At 54.6% G+C, this 15291-nt stretch overlaps 1 protein-coding gene across 1 annotated transcript in view; it reads right to left on the bottom strand.

The window, feature by feature from the left end:
• Positions 1-1951: 1951 nt before the first annotated feature.
• EPHA10 (EPH receptor A10) overlaps positions 1952-15291 on the bottom strand; it is a 50360-nt gene continuing 37020 nt past the window's right edge. The window contains exons 10-17 of the mRNA XM_075114849.1: positions 13865-13990; positions 11899-12084; positions 11076-11137; positions 10761-10964; positions 8793-8942; positions 8415-8608; positions 8167-8331; positions 1952-7652 (exon numbers count right to left, since the gene is read on the bottom strand). Coding sequence (XP_074970950.1) covers positions 7538-7652; positions 8167-8331; positions 8415-8608; positions 8793-8942; positions 10761-10964; positions 11076-11137; positions 11899-12084; positions 13865-13990 — 1202 coding nt within the window. The 3' untranslated portion in view covers positions 1952-7537. The remainder of the gene's footprint in view (positions 7653-8166; positions 8332-8414; positions 8609-8792; positions 8943-10760; positions 10965-11075; positions 11138-11898; positions 12085-13864; positions 13991-15291) is intronic.

Genomic DNA, 15291 nt, shown 5'->3' on the forward strand with positions numbered 1-15291 from the left:
GAATCAGGGAAGTAGAATTAGATGGAGAGAGGTTTTCTCTGGTCTGTTGTGTAGAAAATATTCACAGTCTGGTCAGCTCCATCATCAGGGGGTGGGGGAAGAAGGGAGCAGCAGCTTCAATGTCAACCTGTGCAATCCATCACCGTCAACAGGAGAGGCGTAAAACAGAGCACTAAGTTATAAGGACAAAGCTTCCAGCTCAAACAGGGCAGGGAGAGGCTGACACTGCTCAGTGCAGCAGCTTGACCCAATAAGCCAGAAAATCTGCTTCCAGGGCAGGCAATGCAGCGAAGTGCTCAAGTATGGACCGGTGGGTGGGACAGCTGGGGAACTCTGCTCCCTGGGTGGCAGAGGGGAAGGAACCCCCTTTGTGCCATTAATTAACACCAGTTAATTATACAGGTGTGTAATAACTCATCTCCGGGCAATTACATTTTTTCCCCCCCTCCCCCGCTACACACAAAGCATCAAGTGAGATGAGCTCAAACCTGCCAGGCCAGATAGGAGAAGGGCTCCTGGGTCTGAAAGCCAGGACCAAGGCCTAGACCTAGCTGGGAGGGGGCCCAGAGCTGCTGGCTCTCACAAGGCGGCCACGGCCAGGGACCCGGGGCTGGTGCCTTTCGCACTGACCCTTCCCGGTGCTGCCGCTGCTTTCTCGGCCGTCCCTGCAAGCTGCCGCACGCAGCCCACAGCAGACTCGCCTCCGTATGACACGATCTATTAATGGCTCAATTTACACGGCACGCTGCAGCCTTCGCCTGCCGTGGGCTCACCGCGGGCTGATCAGCTCACGGTCCCTTTGCCGGCACTCCTGCCTGCCCGCCGGCCCTGAGGGAGGGCGATGTCTGTAGCTGGAGACCCCCACCACCCCCAGCATCAGCCACATCCTCCACTGCACCCTGCCGTTGTCTGTGCTGGGGGTAACCAGCCTCCCGGCAGCACAGGGGTCCCCAGCCGGTGGGGGGGGAGGCATCCCACAGCCCCCAGCCAAGACCGTGCAGGGAAGGTCACGGAAGAGGGGTAAAACCATCACCCATGGACGACAGGAGGCACAACCATAGATAACTCTGGGCAAAATATACATCTGCTTGGCTGTGACTTGCAATCCACTACCCTGACCCCGCTTCAGAGCTCTAATTATTTCTTTATAGTGCCAATATAGCCCTGGCCAGGCTCCTAGTGAAGACTGGCTGAATTAATTGATCGACAGAAGGCAAATAGACTTCACCCATCTTAAGCACCCATTCAGTTCCTTTTTTCTAGCAGCTGTCACTGTTGTCAGCACACTGAAACGAGGCTTTTGTACACGTTGGCATTAAGCAACCTAAGAAAAAGACAAGAAATGCAAACTAGCAAGAGTCACATTGAATTATTTCTAAATATTGTTTGTGCAGTGTGTGCATTTAACATGCTGGCCATGCACTGCTTCCTTTTACTCAATTAAACAATTAATTACGTGCCTTGAGCACAGTAACGCTGCAGTGTTTTCCCTCTGCTCAGCAGCATCCCCACACTTACACAGCAACACGTATATTAGACTGACAATTTCACCTGTATTGACAGATCCACCCTGTGAGTGCTTCCAAGATTATCTGGTCCTCAGGGCGATGGGGGGGTTGCTGCTGGCCCGAACAGCACCTGGCCTGACAGGCAAAGCAACAGACCTTTCCGTCCACAAAACACACTGGCTGATCAGTTAAGTAATGGGTTTTTTCCCCCCAACGAAGTGTCAATAGCAAGAAACCACCATCCTGAGTTCCATCGTTGCTGCCACCTCTGCAGCAAGAGCAAAGGCTCTCATCTTAGCACACAGGCTATTTAATAGAACAACGCATCATTCCGCACCTCGCTGCTACTGGAACTACACCTTACCTGGCACCTGCTACCCTTGCTAAAGCGGTACTTCTCATCAGAACACCCGAAATGACCCACACACAAGCCAGGGCAGAATTAGTGGTTATTTTTATTTAGTTGTTTAGATATCTCATTATTGCAATCTTTAAATAGCTCAATAAATACAAAATTAACAAAAATGTCAATAGATCTTTATTACCATTTTTCATTATTATTATTATCATTAATTATTCCAAACCTACAGTGATTCCCTGGAGATGTCTGACTATAGTTCAAACATGAAATGCACAGTGTCCCTTATGATATTATATTACATTTGTTTCAAGCTTATAAAAATATATATTGACTTCTCAAGTATGTATTTACAATATATAACACATGGTTAATGAATATCAAAAAGCATCTGGAGATGAACCAACTTGATTCCAGTTTTGGTTTTGCACCGGGGGGGCGTCGCAGGGCGCCGGCGACCGAAGCCGCACGTCCTGCCCGGCCCGTAGCGAGCAGCGGCGCGTCGGGCTGCAGCCAGAGCCTCCCCAGCTGTGGCTCCAGCGCATCGCCCCTGCCCTGATGCTGCCTCGGGCCTTTGGCCATCCCCGGGGGCTGGGGGACACAGCCCTCGGCCCCACTTGCTCACGCGCCCCTGGAGCGCCGAGGGCCCGATCCTGCAGGCGCTGTGCCTTGCTGTGCAGGACGCGGCGCACAGACCAGCCGTGCCGTTAGGATCCGTCCTTCTCTCCTCGTGGAAAACAAGACATGACACAGGAGGGCAGGATCCAGGGGCCACAGATGAGGGAGCTCGGGGGAAAGGGCCTCTCCTGCAAGAATCCTCCATCACAGCGGAGCTGCAGCGAGCAGCAGGAATCGCCCTCCAGCCACCCCAGGAGAGGCTGTGCTGTGCCTTTTCTCACTGGCGGCGAGGAACGTCTAGAGCAGATGTTCCCACAAGGAATATCAAGCAGAACCCAGAAAGAGGAGGTTTCCTGCTACCGCATCAGGGCAGCAAAGCGCACTGTGCAGCCTCCCAGACACCGGCTCTGAAGACTCAAGGGCTGGACCATGTTGTTACCCCAACAAAAGCACCCGGCCTTTGGCTGCTGACACACAGAGCTGCTGTGCCGCACCTCCAGAGGACACACAACGGGAACAGGGTCCTGCTTTACAGTCACACGGTACCGACAGCTGATGGGACACGCCAAGGGATGGGGGTTGCTTACCAGGTGCTTCTCTGCACACGAGCAGCCAACGGTCCTGCCTGCACACGAGCTTAGGCACAGGCGCTTGCGCTGCTCCCCTAATTCATACCTGGCCTCCACTCTGTGAACAGCTAAAATCTAATCCTCTTGTAACTGTACTTATTAGCTCCAGCAAAGCCTGCAGATTACAAAACACTCGCTCTTTTTCCTTCTCTGAACACGCCAATTAATGCTAACGCTGCTGCAGCCAGGCTGCGTGTGCTTGGCCAGCCCTGAGCCCGCATTAGCACTGCTGTGATCGGGGCTTCCCCACAGCCCAGGGACGAGGAAGGAGCCTTGCACCGTGGCAGAGGCTGGATGGGCAGAGACTGAAATCTTTGAGGCATTTCCCTTGGTCAAGCAGCTTCAAAATAGTGTTGCTAATTAATTTAATTTTAAGGCATTGAATACTTCCCCAAAGAAAAGTGCTGAGAGGATGCAAGCTAATTTTAAAATCATAACCACCTATAACTTAATCTGCTTGTTTTTTTATCTTCAGGGTCAATGAGGAGCCCAACTAAAAGTGCTTATTGTTGCCACAAGCAAAGCTAGAAAGCATATATCCATTATGTGCTTTTTTTCTTTCTTGAAGGAGAGGCCAGGAAAGCAAACGCCTTGTTTCTGCTGAGTTAGAGCACAGTCCCATCCACAGCACCGTACTAACAGCAACGGCTGTCTGAAACACCACATCCAAGTCCCTCAAAGTAAGTCAGAAAAGTAATTAAACACTGAATTTCTTTTGGGAACAGCTAGAGAGACTCAGACAAAGAAATTACATCTTCAGTTCTGATTGTGCTAGAGAATGTAGTGCAGTGGGGGAAACACTAAAGAAATGATTGAAAGATGGTTGCATTTTCACTTGAGAGTACTCTAGCGCAGCGTGAGCATCATGCCATTACACAAGCAAATGGCCCCGGAGGCTCGGGGCTGCCAGCCCCATGCAGAGCTCAGCTGCTCTGGGGGGCACGCACCCCTGCCCACACGGCCACAGCAGCTTCCCAAGGGCCCACGGCACCCCTGCACGCCACCAGCCGCTGGAGCCCAGGAGAAATTGCCATGACTCTAGATAAGCTGTGCTGAGGTTTATCTCTCCAGCTAGGAACGCTCAGATCCCAGCTGCTGAGAGCAGCCATGGGCGAGCAGCACCCAGAGCTGGCCCCTCCTCGCATCACTAACTTGGAGACAGGGTCTGTTCTAGGGGGATTCAAGAGGAACGTGACGCTGTGTGCTCATGGCCAGGTCTGTTTCCCAGCCTCTGAGGCACTCTGTCACCTTGTCACCAAGCCCTGGATTTCCCCAGACCTCCTTGAAAGCAGCTGCACCAATCTGGAGCCAGTCCCTCCGGCTGTGACCTCCCAGCAAGGCTCCCAGCATCCCGACGCAGGAGGCTGCTGGAAATCCCAGCAGACAGGACGAGAGCAGGGAGAGGATCTGGAATCAAGTCGGTTCAACTCCCTGCCTAGAGAACCATAATATACTTTCTCTATAGATAAAATGTAAACATAAAGACTATACAAATTGCACTTGATCCTTGGGATCTGGCATTTCTACCAAATGAAGGTTTCGGTTCATCATTATTACTCTTCTGGGTGTGAAACCGCAGGGTGGCGAGCGACCAACTGGTCTGGACACAGGCCAAACTTAAAGACAAATTATTTCCACTAAAAAGCATAACCAAATGACACTGGGGGATGTTTAAACTGCAGAGGTGGCAGGAAGGAGAGAGCTTGTTTACCCCGGAGAGCAGCAAACTCCCCGCAGCACACCCAGCACTTGCACGCTGCCGGGGCGGCTCCGCCTGCGCCCCCCAACCGACAGCAGCTCCCGGCCCCAGCGGGTGAGGGTACCCGTCTCAAGCTCTGCAGACTTGTCTGCGCTGGCTCACACTCCCCTTTGCATTCGCTACCGGGAGCTCAAACCCTGCACGGGGGAAGGAGCCCCTCTCCCCGCCAGCCTGCGCCGCCGGGGCTGCAGGAGGCAAGAGCGGCTGGGAGCGCGCGGTGCTCGCCACGGCACTGCCTGGGAACGCTAGCACGAGGCAGAGAGCTCTGATCTCTGACACAATCAAGCTAAAGGATCTGAAAAAAGTGAAATCTTGTCAGCCTTGAGCACTCCTGAACCCAGCCCTGCCACGCGGCTGAGCCAGAGGAGCCTGAGCACCGGTGAAACGGAAACCACCGCAAATGAGGCTTCGCTGAACAGAAGCTGGACCCCCACAGTAACGTGTTCTGCGAAGGCCAGCAGGCTCAGGCCAGCCGCGAGCACCTATGGTCATCCCGCTGTGCTTGAGCGCACGACTGGGAGAGAAGGAAGATGCCCAGGCAGGGCAGGTGCCGTACCGGCCCCGTCAGAGCCTGCCCCGGGGCCCCCCGCTCAGTCCCCTCGGAGCAGGCTAACGGACAGATCTGACTCGAACGGGTCTCCAGCTGGACTGGGAACATCTCCCACAGCATTCGTTCCCTTTGCAAATCTTTGCCTTTCATCATTAATAATTCACTTGCAATACTTACAGATGATAATAAAAGGCCTACAAAACTCTGTACAAGGCTGCAAAGACCCATTTAATTAACTAACTTCAAGGAAACTTGTATTATTAAGCAGATGCTATTTATGTCTTCCATCAGGGACATGGCCTGCACCAGTGGGAACTGCCAGCATGCAAGGCAGGCAGTACCGTGTTACCATCTGCAACAAAATAAAGTGCTGATGTGCCCTCGTTTGCACAGTGGGATTTCAGGGATTCCACGGATGCAATGGCCAGTTCTGGGGTGCGTGGTCCCTTCGGCACAGCCCCTGCAGCCGCTTCAGACACCCCGACCCAGCGTGCACCCCACTGCAGAGGCTGTGGGTGCTGTGGGGCACGCTGGCACTGCAGTCCTTGGGCACGGACCTCCCCCCAGCCGTTAACCCGTGGTGGAAAACTGATGCCCTGGCATGGCCGAGCAGCCGAGCTGCTGCCTCTCCCGTTCCTGCTCCCGACCCGGCACGGAGCAGCTGGAGGAGGAGGGGAAAGGCACTCACCACAGCTGAGGTGGGCCTTCCAGCGGCCAGGGGCACGCTGCCACAGCAGGCACGGGAAGCATCCACCCAAAGCACTGCTATGCCCGCTGTCCCTCGGACTCCAAACCAATTCCCAGGTTTTCATCCCATTTTGGATTAATTGGGAGGATCCTTTCTGCCGCTGCACATTCAGATAGTGCTGTTCATAAAGCCTTTCCCCTGCAAAAGCCTGCAGACCCAGAGAGGGAAGAGCACCCATCCACGTACAGCTCCGAGGCAGAGCAGGCACCCCTGAGCAGGACGCTCCAGCTCAGCTGATAGCAGGGAGTCCCCAGGCTCCGGCATCAGCCCACGGCTGTGGGCACGCAGCAACGCTCTGCCTGCTTTGCCTAGGGGACAGCAGTCAGAGCCCATCACGGCTGCCCACAAAGCCAGCGAAGGCAAGATGCAGGATGCTTTGCCCGCAAAACTGCAAGGCAGGAAGCAGGGAAGAACGGCTGAAGCAGCAACAGATGCTTTAGCCTCGGTCCTGCATGGGTGGCAGGTCTCTGCCTGCGGGCTCAGTCTGCCTGCGGGCAGCAGAGGGCTGCCTGCTGTTGCTCTGGTCTGTAAGTTCCCACCCCACCGCTGGGCTCCTGCAGCAAAACAAGGGACTGGGACCTGCACGAAAGGCAGCAAAGGCTGAGAGCATCAGCAGGGCAGCCCAAGGGCTCCACTGCTTGCCCTCCCGTGGCTATAGCTCTCTTCATCAAAGCTTTTCATTTCCTCCCCTCAAACTGTCTTGTCAAGAGAGCCTTAGAAATATTCAGCACCATTTGCTCTGCACTTCAGTGGAGAATATTTGTTTTTGTTCACCAACTGTGGTGTCAAGTCTCAGTGAACTAACTCTTGGAGCGGAAGGGACACGGCTGGGGAAGTTTCCTTCAGCACAGCAGATGGGGAAAATAACCTTCCAGAAGTTGGGTGCTGGGTGTGAGCTGTGCTCCGGTCTCTAAAAATAAAAGCAATAAAAGCTCCTTGTGGGGTTGCTAGAACATGTCAGCTTGTATAAAAATACCCATGGATTTCACCAGTAGGATGCTCGATACGAAAATGCTGTCAGCTCTGGATTAAGACAGTGCACAAATGTCCATCCACCCTGTTAACCTAATTACCATATGAAACGGCATCATTACAGTTTGACTCATCTTACAAAGCAGTGCTAGGGAGAGCCACATCCACCTAGGCGCACCGCACACATCCCAGGAGTCCTTGCCTTCCCTGGCACGGGGGACGGGAAGCCCTGCTCTCTTGCCATGTGGAATGACTTGTTTGGCAGCAGCCCAGCGATTCCCTACATCCCACCCGAAACCGTGAGGTTTCAGAGATTTGGTCCGGTTTGGGGCCGGCTGGCTGCCTCCTTCCCAAGAGCGCCGGGTCAGTGCTCTGCACGTCTGCAGGGGGCTGCTTCACACCTGCACGCCTCGGCCATGCATTTGGATCACCTGGGCCCGGAGAGTCTGGATCCCGCTCAGGATGGTCTTCTGGTGCTCCACCAGCGTGATCCCCAGGCTGAGGACATCTCTGCAAAACGAGCCCCGCGTCAGCCACGAAAAACAACCCCTAACCATAAAATGCCCCAACACCGACTGCCCCCAGGCAAGGGCAGCACAGGCTTCAGACTATCAGGCTACTGCAAACCTGCCAGAGTAAGAAATCTCCAACTTGCTGTCCCAAAGCAATACAGACCCTGCCTGGGAATCCAGGGGTCGCACGTGCCTGCAGCACACCAAGCATGAGACGGCTCCCGGCCCTGCCTACATAAGTGTTACCAGCAAACTGCATTCAATTTGACTCTGCTTTCTGGAAGGGACAGGCAACACTACTCTTATCAGAAACTACAGGTTTAAATCTCAGCTTCAAAAACCACCATCTGAGATGCACAACACACACAGCCCAACCCACACCAGTGAGCTCTTACAGATGCGTTTTGGAAGATCTGTCTTGTTTAGTGACACCTGACTGTAACTGTAAAGCAGAGCTCGCTCTCGCTGCACCCAGCGACATGAGGTTATAGCCAGGAAACCAGTTCACTTACTGGGCTGTCATCCTGGCCACCGATTCCAGGTAGCAGTAGCCCGCAGCGGTGAAGCTGTCTTTGTACCTGCCCATTTCTATCGCTTCCAGCCACTCTCCCACGGAGCTGAAAGAGGGAAAGGCTGAGAAGGTACGCTCGGTGAGGGGGATGGACGTGCTGTGGGACCTGCCAACAAAAGAGGGCGGTGAGGGGGGAGCCGGGAACCGGCAGGCAAAGCAGAAGAGGCAGCAAAGCAAGAGAGGGCTCACCTGGTGCACGTGGAGCTGGGGCACTTTGGGGGCTCTGGGCTCTGCACCATCTTGCTCAGGATGTTATGAATGTGCGAGAACTTGGGTCTCTGGCTGCGGTCCTTCTGCCAGCAGTCGAGCATGAGCTGGTGGAGGGGCGGCTGGCAGTTCACCGGGGCGGGCAGGCGGAACCCATCCTCCACAGCCTTCATCACCTGCAGCGGCAGAGGGGACGCAGTCAGCTGCTGTGACGCAGATCACCCGCAAAACCCTGCTGCAAACCCCCTCGTCCCACCCCGCCTGGGGAGTGGGAGCAGCCCCTCTGCACACCGCAGAGCCACCTGCACACCACTAGCAAGGACAACGCCGTCATCAACAGCGCGGCCGCCGGGGACTCACGTCCTGGTTGGACATGTCCCAGTAGGGTCTCTCGCCGTAGGACATAACCTCCCACATGACGATGCCGAAGCTCCACACGTCACTGGCCGGGCTGAAGTGGTGATACTGGATGGCTTCGGGGGCCGACCACAGCACTAGGCTCTTCCCACGCTGGATGAGCAGAAGGGGAGAAGTGATGTGCTAGCACAGCAGGATGCAGCCCATGCACACGATTTCTGGGCAGCCGTTCATCGTGCCCTGCCCGGCATCGTGGGGCAGACGCCAAGCAAGCCCGTGTGCCACATGCAGGTCTTAGTACTAAGAGAAAACTTCTGCCTCAATTTGTTTTAAAATGGCCACGCAACTGTATGCTGCATGGGAGTGTGAGTCCTGAAATATTAATGGGAGACAAGAATGTCTCTGGGAAGAGCTGATGGCATTTTATGCATTCATATTTAATGAAAACCATTTCAGAACTGCGCAAACACAGTCTCTCCACCCTGGCTTGCTCTCCTGTAATTAGCAATCCCCATCTCAGCATCTGCAGAGCCCTCTGGACGCACTAGGGGAAGCAGGCGACAGACACCACAGCTAATTGTAATTAACAGCAGGGAGACCTTGACCCCAAAGCCACAGCCCCACTGCACCACGGCGGGAGAAGCCCGGGCTCCTGCTGGGCTCTCCATCGCCCTCGCTCAGCGGGCTGCTCCGTACCCGGCGGCACACCAGCGCCAGGGCAACTCTGCTCAAGAGCTTTGAGGCACGACAGCCGTGGCTGAGCTACCGCTTCGCAGGCACCGCTCGCCACGGCTGGCAAGGGGGGGCTGTGCCGTGCCAAGGACTCTTCGGGGTGCTGGTGCTCTCCCCACGGAGCGCACTGAGCACGCCTCCCTGCAGCTAGTGATAACGGCTGAAAAAGTTTTCCGAGACTCTTTCTGCCACCAGCCTGCTCAGAGCTGGCAGCTGACGGCAGCGCACGCCCATACCCCGCACTGGGACACAGGCACCGGGTCCCTGCAGGCAGCGCACGTCAGCCGCTGCCTCCTTGGCATTGCCCAATGCTCCCTGCAAACAATGAATGCTCATTTGATTGAGGAATCAATGCTCTTAAAAATATTAATGCCTGGTTAACGTGATGCACTAACAGCCCCAGCCGATACCGGCCGGCTGCGAGATGACAAATGAAATATGTCTTATTGCTCTGCAGTTAAAAATGCATTGATGCACCCTCATGTGAAATGAGCTGCAGCAGCGTGCGAAAGAATCGGGGAGGGAGAGCCAGCTCCAGCAAGGGGCTGTGGGGCCTCGAGGGCCCCCGGGGCGCCTGCCCAGCCTGGCGGGCAGGGGCAGCCCCCCAGCTCCGCGCCCAAGGGCTCCCAGGCAGCTTCTCCAAGCGCACACAGGCGCTCGGGAGATGCGTTGGCTAGCAGAGCTGACAAGGCATAAGTGTGAATCAAGCAGGACTTAAATTCTTAATTGAAAACCATGAATTTCATTACAAGTGATAAAACAGACATAAGGAACCCTGAGGCTGCCAGGGTCGCCTCCAGCCACCACCGCCTCTGCCAGTTCACGCAGACGCAGCAGGGCTGCGGCCAGAGGAAGAGCGGTGCTGGGCAGCTGCTGTGAAGTTCCCTGGCTAAACGCATTTGATTTCTAACTGAGACAGAAGCTGTTAAGATGCAGAACCCGCATTCATACACGAGGAGGGAAACGGGAGCCTACAAAAAATACTGGTTCTGGAGTAGGATTGCTATATGTCGCATTGACTCCACCCATGGAAGCTGGCTGGCTTTCTTTTTCATCTTTATTCAGCATTCAGAGCAGGCTGCAAACCTCTCCAGTGGTGCCAGGCCCCAGTCCAAGCACTCCTGGCCATGGCCGTGCATTGCAGCCAGGGAGATGCACCTCTGCAGAGGTGGTGTAGCCGTTCTGCCGGCATTTTGCTTTCAGGGAATGTTGACAATGGAATTTGGAAATGCAGCTTACCATGGTGGAGAAGATGGTCTCCATCTTATCATCTTGTGGCCGTCTGAAACCAGTTATTTTGCAAGCCAGGCTGCTGTTCACAAGCACTTTGTGGGCAGCAAGACTTTTGTGTATGTAACCCATCTCTGCCAGGTACTTCATGCCAGAGGCAATCCCCTGCAGCATGCAAACGAGCTGGGTGGCTGTGAACTGTCCCTCGTGTTTCTGTAAAAAAAAGAGGAGGAAGGGCCAAAGGTGAGTAGTGCCCAGTTCCAGGGGGCACCGCCAGCAGAGCCCGAGCAGGTGGCAGACCCCAGCAGCTACCCCAGCACTCACCCTGAGAAAAGAGTCTAGCACGCCGTTCCCCATGTACTCCATCACTATCATCATGGTACTCCCTGCACGGACAGACAAGGAGCACTGCGTGAGTCCTGCCCGTTGCTCAGGCAGTGCTAACACTGCAGGTATGCGAAACCCGCGTGCTGACCTCCAGCGTGGCCAGCCTGCGCTGCCTGGCTGTGAAGGGAGACGAGGACTTCCCCTCAGACAGCCTGCAATGAGCAGTGGGTCTGAGGCTTTCCTGTTGTTCCCACCTGGGATCCGACTGGATCCCCAGTGTTTCTTTTATCAGGACATTGAACCACATCGAAGGAGGACAAGCACTACCCAGTGAAAGCAAAAGCCACCAGCTCAGCCCAAGACTCAGGACAGAAATCCTTCCTTACCTAATAAAGAGGCTAGTTAAAATCAGCACATGTGCTCACGTTTCTTTGGATTTACATGAATATCCATTTAACTAGAGCATCTGCAGCCTAGTTCCGCGCACACACTCCCACAAGAGCCGGGAGCCGTCAGAGTCATCTGTTTTACTGACAGAACCTCACTTCAGTTTGCTTTTATTAAGAGAGCACAGTTTTGCTGCTAAGCCAGTCCTACTACCTGGATTTATTAATCTAGCCGTAAGCGTTTTATTAATCATCAGAATGCTAATATAGCTAATACATGAGGAAACATCTGATTTCCAGAAAGCCAACAATATTGCCCCTCCAGCACCAGGTCACCACTCCAAAGCAACAGCTCAAGCGCACTGCCTGCACATGAGCCTTCCACGGCGCACGGCTCACGCCGCCCCATGTCGCACAGCCCGGGACCCCCTCACCTCTGGTGATGACCCCCTCCAGGCGGATGACGTTGGAGTGGTCGAACTGGCCCATGGTGCACGCCTCCGCCAGGAAGCAGCGCTGCTGCTTCTCCGAGCACCCTGCCCGCAGGGTCTGGATCGCCACCGGCAGCTCTCGCTTGCTGGGCAGCTTCAGGCATCCCCGGCAGATTTCTCCAAACTCTCCTGCACAGAGGGATGAGTTAAACAGCACCCATGGCAGGACGTCTCTCGCAGCCCCCTGCTCAGCACGGCGCCTTCCCAGAGCCCCCCCGCAATCCCGTTCACACCACTCCTTTGTGCACTGCCGCTGATCCCTCTGCCGTGTCCAGACCACAAAAGAACGAGCTACCTGCTAGCCGACTTCGCGGCTTCCTCACGGCTTTCAGTATTGTTGTGTAAGGGCAGTTTTACTGAGCTGTTGCAACGTACTATAAAGACAGGTTATATATAATATCTATATACACCTGCTACAAAGCAAAGGGCAGCAGTCCTCTTCTGGGAAGTCAGCTTCCCTTTAGGGGTATTTTCTTTGCTTTGGGACCATAAAGTGCATTTCTGTGGCACAAGCAATGTGTCTGCCCACCATTAATCGGAGGATTTGCCATTCCATAAACTCAGAAAAGCAGAGCCCTGCCTGAGAGCTTCCCTGCAGAGTCTGTTTTACCGTCTTCCCCCACCTCTGCCCAACACACAACCCTTGACACAAGTTTAGCATCAGCACGCGATACTAAAAACATGTGATAACACAATGCAATTTCTTCTTCCTCTTCCTACACCTCCAAGCCATTCTCTCTGTGCTCTGCTCAAGTGCATATTGCGCTTTTGACCCGTGAGGAGAAGATTAGCCCCTGGCCACCGAGTTCATGCTCCCTGGGCCCGGCCCATTCTGCTTCCCAGCTCGGCGCAGGCAGGGTCTGCTTCTCACGGAGCAGAGCGCGGCAGGGCCCCTGGGGCTCCGGCGGTCCTTGAGGCAGAGCATCCCGCCCTGCACAGCCCCATGCTTGACAACAGGAGCTACGCCAAATTCATAACGTAAAAGGCCAATATCGGCTTTACAGCACAAAATGTGTAGCTATGAAAAGCTTTATTGATTTGAAAGCCAGGTACTTGTTAGGTCAGCAGTGAGACAAACGCGCTCCCAAATTCCTTATATTTAAATGTCTTCCTGACATTGCTTGATTTTTCAAACACCAATTTGTTTGAGAGGTGTGTGGGATTAGTTTCAGCTGCTCCACTCAGCGGCTACAAAGATGATAACCTCCTCTTCTCCTCAGTGTCCTCTTCCCTTCAACACTGTCCTTTAAGCTGGTGGGCAAGCCCTTCCCTCTTCCCTTCCTCCACCTCTTCTTTTTCTGCAGCTGAATTTATCTTTAGGAAAAGAAACGACAAAGAATAATCGTGTCTTCCATGTTCTGGCACACATTAGCGATTAAGGCTCCAGGGCCATTGAGGGGATTTTAATTTGCTTTTAAGTTTTAGGCAGTGAAGTTGATGAAAATCAATAAATCATTAGGTTCACATATGTTATAAATAGTTTTCATGCCGCTATCAACTGCCCCGATGCAGATAATTGCTGATGCTTTCTGGTCGGCACCTCACTCAGGTGGCTGTACTTAGCACCTCAGAAAAACAAACGGGAACACGCAATCAAGCTGCCGAACAAAATACTCGCCAGCCCTACTCCCACCTCCCTGCTGCCAGCATGTACCACCCTGAGACAGGAGCAAGAGTCGGTGGTGCTGACGGTGCCGGGGGACAAGGAGCTGCCCTGGGAGAGGCCGGCAAGGCGGGAAGAGCCCGCGGGCAGCAGCCGGAGGGCCGGCACGTGCCCACGGCACTGTGGCTTGGGCAGGACCGCAGCAGCGTCACGGCGCCGTCGTGGCCCCGTGAGCCGGGGCGAGAGGGGAGCACTTGGCTGGGCACCGCCGAGCCACCGCCCCGGCGCCCGCGAGGAGGAACTTGCCTGTCCCAATGACCCTCTCAATTTTGATATTAGCGTTATCCAGCTCTTTGGCAAAGAGGTGCACAGCCTGCATGGGGTCTTCGCAAGTGTCAGGGTCGATGTACGTCCTCCTGGTTGGTATTTTAACTGCAGGAAAGCAGAAGAAGCACAAAGGGCATGTGAGGAAAGCTCGGCAGAGCTCCTGCCCGCCTGTCCTGCGAAACATTCTTGCAGGTTTTCCATCTCCAGGTCTGCAGGCAGGATTAACTTGCCACCTTTTCATAAGCAAAGCAAAAGACTTGACTTTAAGGTTGCTAGGAAATTTCTTGTGGGATTAAATGAGCCTAATCACTCTGCTCCACTGCCACAACCCCTGGGTTAAAGGAGCTCCCGCCTGGACTGAGCCTATCTGCCACCCGTGCTAATCCTCGAGTACCTAAATCATCTCTGTTCAAGACCTCTAGGAGAGATAATTATAATAATGAACAACAGCCATGTTCCAGGTCCCCTCGATTAGCAGCAGGGACAGCGAAATACCTCCCACAGGCGCCTGCCATCTGCTGCATGGCAAGCGACTCTGCCCGGGAGCACGTCCAGAAGAACCGCATGCAACGAGGCTGACCCGCTTACAGGAGCCCCTGCAAAGCTCCGGAGGGGGAGCAGCCACCCGCTTGCTGCCGCCTCCTCAAACCCTAACCCACGTTTCCTGAAAACAGCCAGAGCACATCAGCTCTGCCGCGGGCCGGGCCCCTGCTAGAGCGCCGCTGCATCTCCCCCTCTCCCTGGGCAAGGCAAGGCGGACGACGGATGTTTTGCACGAGCTGCTTGGCCCATCCGGCACCAGTGCACGGGCAAACGGCTGAGCCCCGCTGCCCCTGGGAAGGGGTCCCACCACGCGAAACCTCCCTTCCACCACGGCTCCGTTTGCCTTCCTGAGGCTGCACAGCTGCTGCGCTCCCCTCACCCTGCACTGAAAGCCTCCGGCAGGCTCCCAAGGGCAGCTCAGCAGCGCGAGGCCCTTCAAAGCCAGGTGAAACAGCCAAGCTGCATCCGAGAAGCACGCAGGGTCTGCTGCTCCTGAAATGCTTCAGAGAGAAGAGCATGTGTGCGCTTCACAGGCATATGCCAAGAATCAAATAAACTCATCAATCCTGAGATCTGAGTTTTCTTTGACAACTGTTCTCTGTAAAATTATTGCTGCTAAATAATCAAGAGTAGCCCCAGAAAACAAAGCTGCGTTCTCACGTAGCCACTTGTGAAAAGCTGATGGAATAATTCATACGCCCTGTGGACAGCTGAAAGCATCCCCACTTCCTTCGGCACGGCAGTGACCTGCGCGTGGGAAGGATGGACACTGGCTTATGAAGCTGTCAAGCCCCGTGTCCCCTGAGAGCCTCGCTGTGCTGAGCCCCTGCTCTGGGATAACGTGGGATGACAACACTTCAAAA

The sequence above is a fragment of the Phalacrocorax aristotelis genome, chromosome 20 (assembly GCF_949628215.1).
Source record: "Phalacrocorax aristotelis chromosome 20, bGulAri2.1, whole genome shotgun sequence".
Classification (NCBI taxonomy): domain Eukaryota; kingdom Metazoa; phylum Chordata; class Aves; order Suliformes; family Phalacrocoracidae; genus Phalacrocorax; species Phalacrocorax aristotelis.